This window comes from Manis pentadactyla, chromosome 5 (assembly GCF_030020395.1).
Source record: "Manis pentadactyla isolate mManPen7 chromosome 5, mManPen7.hap1, whole genome shotgun sequence".
Lineage (NCBI taxonomy): Eukaryota > Metazoa > Chordata > Mammalia > Pholidota > Manidae > Manis > Manis pentadactyla.
The window spans coordinates 58,484,984-58,498,430 of record NC_080023.1 but is presented as its reverse complement, the minus strand read 5'-3'; the positions used below and the strand labels follow the sequence as shown (position 1 = coordinate 58,498,430).

The following is a 13,447-nucleotide window of genomic DNA, read 5'->3' as shown; positions in this document are numbered from 1 at the left end:
CTGAGCACATGTACAAACCAGTGAATAAAATGCTGATTGAAAGATGATGGGAAGTTTAGATCTAAAGAGAACCTCATCAAGAATGGCAAAAGAATCTATCGGTTACCGTCCAGTTCGCTGCAATTCTTCACAGTCTGCATGGCCGCCTCCCCCTCCTCCGTGGCCTCCATCATGGGGCGTGTCCCCATTCATCTGCACATTCTCTCCACCCGAGTACATATTCTTTCTAAGCAAGACAACAGAGCCCACAAGAACATTATTTTATTCATCTGCTTCTTAGCTATGTCATGCACTAACTAGTAAGGAGATAGACTAAAAACCCTTTGGAAGAAAGATCATTATTACTTCTTCCATCCAAACAAACAACTTTTAAAGTGCTGTGTTTACAGTGAAGACAAATGACTGAAGGAACAGAAAACTTGAATGAATTATATATTGTATAGGAGGGAAATATTTCACCTGTAAAATAACAGATTTCCAGAAAATGGCATATCCTTTATTAGCATATCCCAATTTCTTAACTTCTTACATCTACAGAGACTGATCTTGAGTAAACTGATATTCCCATATGTACATGGACTTCCAAAAACATCCACAAAGAATCTCTGTGATATACTTCAATATCATAAACTGAGCTAATTTGTAACTACTAAAGAACATCCTAATATATAACATTCATTTTACAGTGTCAATGAAATGTCAAAGCAAGGCACATAAGTGATTCATTTGAGATAATACATCAACTTAAATGGGAAACCTGAAAATATTAGGGCAGCTGCCTGACCCCTTTTTCTTCCCCAAACACAACCTCCTTCTCAAGGATAAAAAAATTCCCAATTGCCTGATAATTTACCTCTTGTCAGATGATGGAAGACTCTTAGGAGGCTCTATCCTGATCGCTGGATCCCACTCCCCAGGGGGAAGGACAATCACTTCATCCAGGAATTCATCAATGCCAGCAATCAGGTCCTGCCTATCTTTCGCTTTGTAAGCAATGTCATGGAAAACCTAAAGAGTAATAAGAGATGTGCTGATCCGATGTGAGAACCTTCTGCATGCCTCGCATTGTGTCGAGCCTGAATGCAATCCACAATCCAATTTAATATTTAATATATATTAAACATAACCATACTATCATATTTCTTATTACTTAGCTTGTCCCACAATACTTCAGTATTTAGATTATGAATTCAAAGAATATAGGTAGAGGCATGAGAAAACAGCTCTGTTTCTTTTATATGTTTTTTTCTATCAATACTGTAAAACAACATTGCCTTTTTCCTCCTACAGTGTGTACTGCTACTGATACAGTTGCTATGGAAGCCAGATGAAATGGTTTGGAGAAATATACTGAAAGTCATTCTCTGAAATGAAAGCTACTGGGACAAACCACTGCTGATGAATCAAGAAGGAAAGGTTCAAGCTGAGTGTTAAGATCGGGTTAAGACCAAAACACTGCAGCTCTCAAACACATAAATAATGTTAGCTATTAAAAAAAGAAAAATCTGAGTTATATTGGCAATAAATAACGTAAAGGGCTTCAAGCAGGTGACCATCAGTCTATCTTTGAGCAAAGCAACAATTAAACCATCCAAGAGAGCACATGCTTCCTGTTTTTTTATACAGATATCCAAAGAAGAAGCTTTCAGAACGTACATAATTCTCTTTGTCATTCATTCGATTATTCTAGTCTAGCTGATAATCTGAAGTCCTTTAAACATAACCTAAGTCTTTTACTCCCCATAAGTCAAATTCTTTAGTCTCCAGGAGAGAAGATGGCCCCTGTTCATCATCCTTACTTATTTTTAAGGATTGCTACTAAAATTTCTTCTCTGGAACAAGAACTTTTAAAAGCTATCAAACAAATAACATGAAATGGTCTGGGGGCAGTGGGGTTGGGAGGAGGGCAACACACAGGGCCAGCATATTGCCCATGGTGGACACAGCTGGCCTCAACCTCGTTTTCTCTTGCTACCTCCCACTAGAGAGGCTGGAAAGTGAGAGAGGCACTTTCTTAGCCTCCCCTGCAAACAAGGATCAACATTCTGACCGACGAATTAAAGAAAAAGGATGTCTGGGAAAGCTCTATAATACCTACTAAGAGACAGACACAGCTAACACCCTCCTCCCCTCTTCCTGCCTTGACTACAGAAGAGATGACAAGCTGACTGTAGTTAACATCTTAAGATCTTGTCTCTTGATTTATCATTAAGCTGTTAAGTTAAACCAACTCTAGTAACTACCTACCTCCAAATTTCCTGATATGTGAGCACAATAAACCCCAAAATGTTCATGGCACCCTAAGCCAGATTGTCTGTCACTTGGAACCTAAAGCATTTCTAATTGATACAGCTTACAAAAAGAATTTTTAAAAAAATACAAACTTACAAAAATAAATAAAAGAACCCACTGAGATGCTGAGTTTCCCCCTCAAGGGGGATAAAAACAGCACAGCTATGCATCCATGCTCACAGTTCCTGATTAAGTAACTGTCTGAATAATCACCAAAGAGAACTTCCATGACTAAATGCCTTATTCTCCACCTAGCACATGGACAAACTGACAAATCTACGAAGCAAAAGCAAAATCTTTGGGAAAATAATAAGCTAGTAAGATAGAGGCAGAAAGCTGTGATCCTATAGTCTACTACTATTTCTCCTACTATAGACTAGTTTGGAATTTAACCATGTCTAAAATGTATATAATGACATTCAAGCTGTTATGAGAGCAAGGTCATCCAAAGTACTAGATACTTTGCAGTAGTAACAATAGCTAATGCATTTTAGTATGTGTATCATTTCTTCCCACAAAATAAGAAAACCATAAAAACAGGCACTTTCTGATGCCTAAAGAAAAATGCATTGTCCACTTTATTATGCATTATTTTATAGAACCCACCATTTCTACACAGACATTGAATTCCCAGAATGAATATATTAAACATTTTAAGAGCTAAATTTTAAGTTAATACAGACACTTGAATTTTTTAAAGAATATTTAACATATGTTTTAAGAATTGAACATGTTTAAGAACAGAAAAGAAGATGTTTTATTCTAACATTAAATTTATTTTTTGAAAGCTGTATCAATGTTTGCCATGAATGACTGTATGTCATGTTATAAAGGCTGGTAAGCACATAATTCCAATTGAATACATTCTGACAGACAACTCACAGGATGGAATCAGCACAAGTAGGACATCCCAGATCACCGTCTTCCAGATTACCTACCTCATCAGACATCAAGGTGGCGATGGCTCTGCCAATCTCATGGTAGGACTTGGCTTTCCCCTTAGGACCTAAGAGAATGAACAAGAACCTAATGGAAGGGGAAAGAAGCAAAGGCTATAACACACATTTCATCAAAGTCAATATACAAAAGCTGAGACATGTTTGTGTTAGTTAAAAAATAAAGGTTAGGTCTAGGATTCATCTTTAAAACACAGGTAATATTCTTGGTTAATATGAAAGATACTCTTTTATACTATTCTGAAACACAAATCATTGTTCAGTTTATTTGGAGGCAAAGGAGAATTTAACATGAAAACCTGAGAAGCTTCTCCTCTGAGAAAGAAAGTTTCGCTTTATGAGTCATTCAATCTTTCTTTTCTAAACTTTCCTCTCTCTCATTTCCACTGACTTTCAGAATCTTTGGAAAAAACCCATTAAGCACAATAACCATAAAAACTTAACATTTTCCTGTACATCTCTTTCCAAGTGCATCTTTACATTTTCCTGACTTCTCTTTACCCAATATATGCAGTGACCAATGATATTCTCCATATTTTAAGAAATGTTTCTCCTCAGAAGTGATTGGGAATCAGCAAAAACCAAGTCCTCTACAACTAAGTTGCATGCTGACAGCCAAAGTAAAGAAAGAAAAATATGAGAGGAATTGAAAATAAAGTATCATTCATAGTTAAAATTCTTTTGGGGGTGTCCTCATTTTCCCTTCCAAACTTGTTTTCTTGATAATGCAGAAGCACTGCTCCATGGTAAGTCAGTCCTGAAACTTGAAATAATGAGTTTATCCCCACCTAGGTTCACCTCTTACCATGTTGGGAGGAAACCTTTACTGATCACAAGGGCAAAGATGCATGTCTCAACTGGGGAGGAAGAATCCATATCAGTCAATGAGAAAGAAAAAAGATACAAAATGTAACATTGGATATAAATATAAGCCATACTTATAATGTCCTACCTCATATGGAGTTAATGAGGCAGTAAGAATATTCACATCATAGGTCTGCTCAGCTTTTTAAAGCTTGCAAAGCATTTCACATTCATCACCTTATTTAAACTTCCTACTACAACCCTTTGCAATAAGGATAGACCCTCATTTAATGGTGAAGCAACTGAGGCTTGGGGAGGTTAACAAAGGAGTCCAAGGCTGTGCCTGGCAAATGAGAGAGAGCAGAAAGGACCTCTTACCTTCTGTTCTTTCCAACACACAACTCTGCCTGCCTAGCCTGCACACCAGGGTTGTGACTGAAGAGAGAAAAGCCATCCCCAAAATGGCTTCCATAGGTCACCCTGGGGAAAGATGTCATGAACACTTAGCTGGCAACAAGAAATCTTAGGTAAGATTTTATGGGACAGGAATAGTTCAGGACTTTGCTTGGTAGAGTTTGATTTTTCTTATTTATTTATATACCTCACTTTAAATAAAAATGGATGGACAGCAAATATTCTTCAAAGTGTTAGGGTCTGTTCCAAAATGCCCCAAAATAAATACTCTCCATTTTTTATCATTATAAAATTCAATACTAAAAGGAAGGACAAAAATCAGAAATTAAGAATGTAAGAAGGTATGTGAAAGTTTGAATACTCAGATTTAGACCAAAATAACCATAAAGTGGTTCAGCATTTGTTCGCTTAGGAGCCAGTTGTGCGGTGGGGCGGTGCCCTCACTTTCAAGTGTTACCACAGCAGATGAAAGAGCAGAGCAACTGGCAGCCACGAGAGTCAACTCGAGCATGAAGGAAGTCGTCATGAGAATTGAATGCTCGTTTCACTAACACCAAAGTTCAACTGATACTGGAACTTTTCTTATTTTGAAGCTGACCTAAATTAATATACCACTACATATAGCATTACATACAGTAAAATGTCTTTTTCTAAAGGGACTGATCAATGATTTCGGTGAAACACATGCAAAAAATATTTAACTACTAAAGCAAAATATAAATCCCATTAAGAAACAACTGTAGTACTGGTCACATTTCCCAGTTCTATTTGCCTGTCTAACTACAGCCAGCTGCCAGGCAAGACAATAAAGGTATAGTTTTAGGCAAAAGGAGCAAGATGCAGGGCAGCAAGAGAAAATAACTAACAGCTGCATCCTTTACTTACTACATTTTTAAATAATGGGTTTCCTTTGTCTACCATTTTTTATTATTTCAATGTATCTAAATATTAATTTTTCTCTTAATATAAAATATCTAAGACCTTCCCAAAACCACTCTACAACTCTTTCTACATCTCTCCAGCATCTCCAACATAATTATAGTTTACAAGTAGACATTATGGAAATACACATTTATGACACATGAATGATCAGATTGACTACATGGCATCAGAGCCAAATACTGTCTTGTTAGGAGGTGATAAAAATACCCTCAGTCATTAATAGTCCTCAAATACACACTTTGGTGGACGATGGGTAACTATCCCAAGAGCTGATTGAGTGATGGATTCTTCACCTTAAATGTGAAGTGGCAGACCAATGGTGACTATACTATATCTATAGCAATAAACCCAGCATATGAAATTTATGTTGTTTCAGAACGTAGATATAAAAGTTTAACTCCTCTTTTCTGAATCAAGTAATTTTATTCAAAAAACATATGTGTATATTATACATATGTATATATGTATAATATATATACACACACACTCTCTTTTTAATGGAAAATCACCAAGTGCTAAATAGAAATAAAATGTTACATATCAAGTTAAAATTTTCCATTACTTCACTCAGGAACCGTTAGGTAAATCCATCTCCTTAAAATGATACAGAGAGGAAATCTGGCCTCCTATAAGAAGCATGAAACATCACCTCAGGTCAAAAATTTCATCTGTAGCAATGGAGACCCTTAAGAAGCCCCTCATTTGGACTGCATGGTTGAAATGGGGATGAGAAATATGAGGAAACTAACAACACCAAACAACTCATCAAGTTGAAGTTCCCTCTGCCTAAAACATGTTCTTTCCCCTTTAACCCTCAAAGAAGTAAAAGCTGTTACAACTTTTCTGAAAGGACATCTTGCCAAACTCAGCTTTTATAATGTACTGAAAACTCCTTTCATGACCCAAGCTGTTTTTTGTCAATGGACAGATGTTATTTTTAACCAGAAGCTTTTTTCTTTATTAACAAATTAAAGTAAACATCACATTTGTGTGGCTGGAAGGATACAGCCCATGTTGACAGCTCGGGGGAAAAAATTCATTTATGCTACTGAGTTCTTTTTATTTACTCATAACTGCAAATAAGTCATAGTTTGAATTTTTAAATGTGCCTTGTTGTCTCAAGAATCTTCATGAGGCTCTTCTCCTCTTATGAGCTTTTACACAGAACTAATTATGCCTGGAGAGGATGCCTCTAGCATTCTCCACAACAAAAATAAGTACCAGATGATCTGTGTCCGGAACCAATGGACTATGCTCACATTCACAAAATAATTACAGGCAGAAACAGAGAATAATATCAGAAAAAGAACCAGCCTTCCTAAACCTCTCAATCTTTTCAGAAAGGATGTACAACCCCTCTTTCCTGATATGTCACAGCTATTTCTAGAATAAACTCAGTATGTACTAAGCCTTTACTCCCTTCTCTCAAAACATTACTGAATTAAATAACCATTATTCATATTTAGCAGCTTTGGAAAATGTGGCTAAACTGTAGCTTCCACAAGAAATTAATGAGGACCACAACCCACCATAACCAACCACATTCCACATGGTAAACAGCAGCAAGCAACTGGATTGCAGGACGAGACAGAACTGAACTAGCAGGACCTCCATCCCCATCCCCCTAGCAAGCTTTTTTAAGGTTTTGACAATTGAGCAAAAACTACTTCTTTAAGGCAAATCATTATTTAAAACAAGAAGTATACATTAACTTATAGTGATACTAAAGGGTAAACATTCTTATTTTTTAGAGGACTAAGAACTATAATAACTCACTGAATAACTATTTGCCTCATGAGTGGAAACCAAGGTCAGAAAAGGACAAACTGATCAGGGGCCTTTATTATTCTTCAAAGAGAAACCCTAAAATATTTTATTTCAAACCACTCTAGATATCTCCTTAGATTCTCCCTAAAAAGCCTGGTTTCAGCGTCAGAAATCTGCAGTTATATTGCTAGCACCAATTGTGAATCTTTCCTTTGCCTCCATCTCTCAACTGTAAAATGGGATAATCATATTTATCCCTCAGAAAGCTCATAAATATAAGTGAGTGGCAGCCTCTGTGGACAGATGTAAGATGATAGCAAGCAGAGTGTCTGCAAGATGCTAGGAAAATCAAAGGCATATCCCAGCAGGTCACCAAAGAGCAAAGAGCAGAGTTCATTTGCCTTCACATGGATGGCAAGAGGTGCCCCTAAGTAGGTAACAGCCACCTGCATGGTAGTCCAGCTGCAACTAGAAAGCTAAAATACATCAGCCAAGTAACAGAGGAAATAGAGAAACTTGCAAACTCTACACAAGAGGAGCCACTAGAGTCACATTTTCTAAAAGGTCCTCCACAGCAATACTGTTTAATATAAATAGTAATAATGACAATAATAATAAGCTTAAGAGCAGAACTTTTTACAACTTCTAAAGGAAAAGTGATGATTACAAAATGTGCACAAAAACAGACTTCACGGCCTCCCTATAGTATAACAGGGTAGCATGCACGTTAAAGCACATCGCTGAGGGCAGAAACAGACTTTCACGATGACTACCACATTCCTGGTGGGATTTCCTTTATTGGATTTCACAGGATGCAGCCATTGTAAACGGCCCCACATTACTCATACACAAAAAGGCTAATGAGGTTCCCTATTCAGTGATAATAGCTTACATTGGTTCAGAGGACAGTAAATGGATAAAACTATTTCCTGGAAAAATGTTAACATGCTAGGATATATTGTTTAGATTATTGTCCTGACATATGACATAGTTTTATGACATTATTGAATTACATTCCCATGAATTATTGGGTTCAATTTGCTAATTCAAATGATGTTATATTTCACCTCCAGATGAGTACCTCTCTAGGGTACAAAAGAAAAGAACGAGCCAGACAGGAGCAGATGATGAGGGGGACACAAAAATGGTCATGATTTGCCACTCCATGAACTTGTATTATTGTTATACAAAACCCTTTTAAAGTCCTTTTATATGTAGAATCCAAAGAAAAATAATAACAAAAATAAAAACACAGGAGCAATTTAACACTTCTTGGCATCCTTTTCTTCTTTCAACCCCAGTAAAGTTAGTCCAAAGAGACATAAATCAAGCCACAGGGGCACACGAGCTGGACAGAAGCCATTATCCGAGTCAGCTGGCTGGTCGTCCAGTGATTGCTCAACTAGAACTGCAAGGCTCTGCTGGAATGTTTTCCAGCATAAAGCTAAGTTACAGAAAACACAAATCATGATAACCCCATTAATCGAAAAGCAATGATCATCCCCTTTCCTCTGCTATTTGTCCAATGACTGCCTCATAACAACAGGCATTATTTCAATTTTAAGTGCTTAAGAATAAGAAATATGAAAATGGGGGGGAAACTGTCTGCATGATCAGATAAAATGGCCTGTAATCTATGAATTGGGAGACTGTATGGAAATGTTCTCATTTTCCTAATTTGGCTCAAAACAAAGTCCATTGTCTTGGTCAGTTTATCATGCTCAGACCAACCGAGGGGACTGAGGAGGGTTCATAGCCTTTCCTGCTCATCTGGGGAAACCTAAAGAAGAGAAACCTAAAGAAGAGAAAAGTCACCTGTCTTTGCCCTAGGACTCTAAAAAACTTGGACACACACACCCAGAAATGTTACTATTCATACGATAATTTTCTGATGTCAACTTGAAGATATAAGCTTCTGTTTAAACTCTTCTTCAGCACAAGGTTAAGTGAAGCATAAATTTCTGCTCACTTATTGCACCCCATAGTCAAGCTTCTTAACTCTATTGAGCTCAGTTGTAGAGACAGAAACAGGATGAATCTCAAGTACTGTGCAGTGTAATGAGTGCATGACTATAACAGCAATATGCTTGTTTTTAAAATAAAAAACTGAGGTGCCATGACACAACACAGCAGTTAGGTGTGCAAATTTACACGTACAGCTTAATGGTTTTTACATATGTGTATGTATGTATATGTACATATATATAATACATATATATCCACTAACAATATTCTGATAAAACAGAGCAAATGAAAGCAACTCTGACTTCTGAACCATTTACCGTCTGTAGGACCTGCGACAAGTTACTTAAACTCCCAGACTCACTTTCTCCATCTGTAAAATCCATATACCTATAGTTTATACTTTTAAAACATTATTGTGAGGATTAAATAGAGTAATCCATAAGAAGAAACTAGAACATAGCCCAATAAATTGTCATAATTGTTATTATTATCACTACTATTCAAGTGCCAAGTTATTTAATAGCATGGAAGTCAGACTAAACCATTATTTCAGATTAAACCTTTCCAACATGCTTGCTCTGGATATATCCCATTCTGTTGATTATCTGGCCTGAGGGAGAGGGGATTTCCCTTCCACCACACAGCAGACCCAGCAGGACAGGGAGCTGCTTACCTTGTAGGCACAGGGACCTCAGTCAGGGCGCCCAACATGACCGCCTGCTGCAGCCGCACAAAGGCAATGAAAGGAGTGTCCAAGAAGTCTACCTCCCCAACAAGCACGTTGGAGGCTTCCGCATCACGCGGGAGCTTTTTCATGAACTTATTCTTCAGCTGCATGGGAAGAGCCAAGAAAACACAATTTATTTCAAGAGAATGGAACAAGAAGAGACACTCCACAGACCACTCAAGGGAATTCCTTTATATTAGTCTATATGCAACATATATAATATAGCCCTAGCTAGCCACTTCTCTATTATGCTTAATCATTTTATTATAATAAACATTGTACTTTGGATTCAAAACTATTGAGGGTATGATCACACAGCTTACATATAAAGCAATGTTTACATATAAGACAATTCATTTATTTATTCATTCACTCAGTAAACATGTTGAAAGTCTACTATGAGCTGGTCACTGATCTAAGCCCTGGGAACACAGGGAGGGATCAGCTAGTTACATGTCCTCCTGGGCTCACATTTCGGCAGAGAGAGAAATACAGTATAGTTAGGAGTAATGATAAGTGCTAAGAAGGTAAAATAAAACAGGTAAGAGAATTATTTTAGACAGTGTGATCAGGAAAAGCCTCTGATGTAATATAATTGACACTGGAGTGAGGGGAAAACCATGCAAAGATCTGGGCACAGAACATTCTAAGCAAAGGGAACAGCAAATGCAAAGTTTCTTAGATAGGAAAGAGCTTGGCAGAGGAATAGAAAGAAGGTGAGTGCAGTGACAGTTGAAGGAACAAAGGAGAGAAAATAGCAGCAAATGAAGTTGTATAGGAAAGGGTGGGGGGCAGAGGTGGTAAGAGCCTTGAAGGCCACAGTAAGGAGTGTTGAATGTTTTAAGTGGTGCTTGCCTATTAAAAGTACCCATGGAAAGGTGGAGTAGAGAGACATAAATTTGGGAGACATCACCATATGCACATTATTCAAGCCCATGGGACAGACAGCATGACCTTGGGTGTGAGTGTAAATAGAGAAGACAGATAAGATCTACACCCAGAGGCACTTGACCATTTATAGGGATGGTGGGGAGATCTTGGCAGAGGACACTGAAAAGGAGCAGCCAGTGAGGTAGGAGGCAAGCAACACTTCACCAACAACTGGGCAGAGAAAGGGCTCAATAAGGAAAGTGTATCAGCTGACTCAAAGCCTGCTGAAAATCCAAGTAAGATGATGACTAAGAATGGATCAATGAACTTAGCAAGATGGAGGTGCTGGGTGCTGTTAATATGGGCCATGACAGTGGGCACCAGAGTACCCAGTGAAGAATGAGAGGTGAATAAGTGGAGACAGAGAATGGGCATAATTATTTTGAGAAATGTTGCTATCAAGAAGAAGCAAGAAATGGGGAGGTAGGTAGAGGAAGGCACAAAATAGGGAATTTTTTTTTTAATGGGAAATCAGATAACACTTTAGAATGTTGGTAAGAACAATCTGGTCGAGAGCGTTTATTGGCACTGGAGAGACAGGGAATCCACCCTGCATGCCTAGTGGGTGGGCTTCAGGCAGGAGCGTAGAGAGCTTACCAGTCCCAGCCAGGGAAGGTGCGGAGCAGGGTGAGCTGGCAGAACCGGTGGAGCTGAGAGCATCTGAGGGCTCATACTTTGTAGTGAAATATAAGTGAGGAGGAGGAGCAGGGTGAGTATGTGGCAGTTTGAAGTGAGAGGTAAAGGTGTAAAGCAGTTTTCCTGGAGAATGAAGGTTGCTTAATACTGTCACTTTGAAAGCTTATGTTGCAGGTGTTATCCGTTCTCCCCCACCCCACTGCACAGAGGATAGGAGTGTTGCCCTCAGTGAGTGGTAAACACCTCCAATAGCTCAAGGAAAACATTTCAACAATCCTGGAAGGATGGAGATAAAAATTTTGCAGGATTATATGAAAGGCACAGACTTCTGATACATATTTATCATCATCACTATAAATGTCTCCCCGCTCAGTCAAGTTACTTGTGAATTTTGTGTTCTTTGCCATGGATTACTGCTGAGACGGGAAGGAACAGGCATAGCCCAATTTTTCCCATTAATAAATAGGTTATGGTAACATTTTATTTTCAATTTCCATTTAAAGAGTTCTTAATTAGGGAAAATAAATGTCATGAATACTGATCCCTAAAATTCCATCCCCCTCAGTAGAATTTTTACGGAATTTTTTTTTTAATTTGGTACTTCATATAAGAAGAAAACTGTGAGGCAAAAAAAAACCCCAAGAAAGTTGGAATAATTTAGTGGAAACAGAAAAAAACAAAAAAACAAAAAAAAAAGGAAAGGCAAGATATAGTTGCTAAAACATTTGGATGTTAGAAAAAAGACTGCTTCTAAGCAGTAAGGGAGCTTTCCGAAGTTTACACCATTTACACTCCAAGAAATGCTAATTTTTAAAGATTCTGTTTACATTTTGCTGATACAAAAAGTAGCCATGAAAGGGTCTAAGAAACATCAAATTGCCAAATTGTTATTATTGCCTAAAGAAGCTGCAGTAATAAACCGTTCTCTGTAACACAAAAGTAGAGTGTATGATATGACCAAGTGGCCCAAATGCATGGCAAAATACTGCTGCTAAAATAATCTTCCTCAAACACTTTCCAGAGTTCCATTACCATTAGTGGGCACAAAGCTCTATAATGATCTGCTTTGACTTCCCATTCTCTCCAGGAGACTCTTTGCTCTAGCTAGGCGGTTGATCTGATCAGAATCCCCTTTGATGCACTTAGACTCCTAAACTCATTATCAAAAACTGTCTTTTCTACATTTCTACCTTTTCTAAACATTCTTCAGAGATCAGCAAGAGCCTTTCTGCCATCTCAGCCTACTTCCTTGGGAAATCCAGAAGCACTCATTTCTGAATCATGTTTCTGTCAAGGTTTCAATTTTTTCACCATGTTTCTTGAGGGTTAAATAGTTGATCCCCTATTATACTAGACTAGACACCTACTTTGCATGTAATTCAGCTGTAATAAATATTATGAACGGAAGGAACTTTGTAACCCTAAAAAGCAGACCAAAAGACCATCGAATGCCCCCAAAAAGAGAAGTTTTAAAGGCTCATTCCGGAACCTTCTATGTGTACACCTGTCACAAAGCAACTATCTGACTCACAACACATGCAGAACATCCCATGGTGATTATACATCTCTACAGAACGTCTTACTAGTACCACGGTACATTTACTGGGATTACTGTACCCATATTGGAAAAGCAGGAGTATATTTTTAAGGCCAAAGGAAATAAACTACATTCTAAATGCTCTAAAGAGAAGTAGTTATAAAGATTTGTTCCTTTAGATCAGGGTCTCTCAAACTTCATTTGTGAAGTACTACTCTTATCAGAGAAACTAATAGCTGTTCTATAATGAAAATGTGTGGCTGTGGTGCCTGAGGTGTGCCAGAACTCCATCCGTGGAGGCTCTTTGCTATCTGCACACACTCCCTGGGTGATTTAATCAAGTCTCATGTCTTTAAATACCATCTATATGTGGAAGACTCACAAATTTATATCTTTAGCCATAAATTTATATCTGGAGTTCCCTGAACTGCCTAGAGGAGTTCCCTGAACTCCAGACCTGTATATCTCCAACTGGAT

At 37.9% G+C, this 13,447-nt stretch overlaps 1 protein-coding gene across 4 annotated transcripts in view; it reads right to left on the bottom strand.

Annotated features, from left to right (window-relative positions):
- SLC4A4 (solute carrier family 4 member 4) overlaps positions 1-13,447 on the bottom strand; it is a 316,692-nt gene that overhangs the window by 94,580 nt on the left and 208,665 nt on the right. For all 4 annotated transcript variants that reach the window (XM_036878971.2, XM_036878970.2, XM_057502301.1 and 1 more), the window contains exons 8-11: positions 9,814-9,971; positions 3,231-3,318; positions 854-1,008; positions 107-226 (exon numbers count right to left, since the gene is read on the bottom strand). In XM_036878971.2, the coding sequence (XP_036734866.1) occupies positions 107-226; positions 854-1,008; positions 3,231-3,318; positions 9,814-9,971 (521 nt within the window). The remainder of the gene's footprint in view (positions 1-106; positions 227-853; positions 1,009-3,230; positions 3,319-9,813; positions 9,972-13,447) is intronic.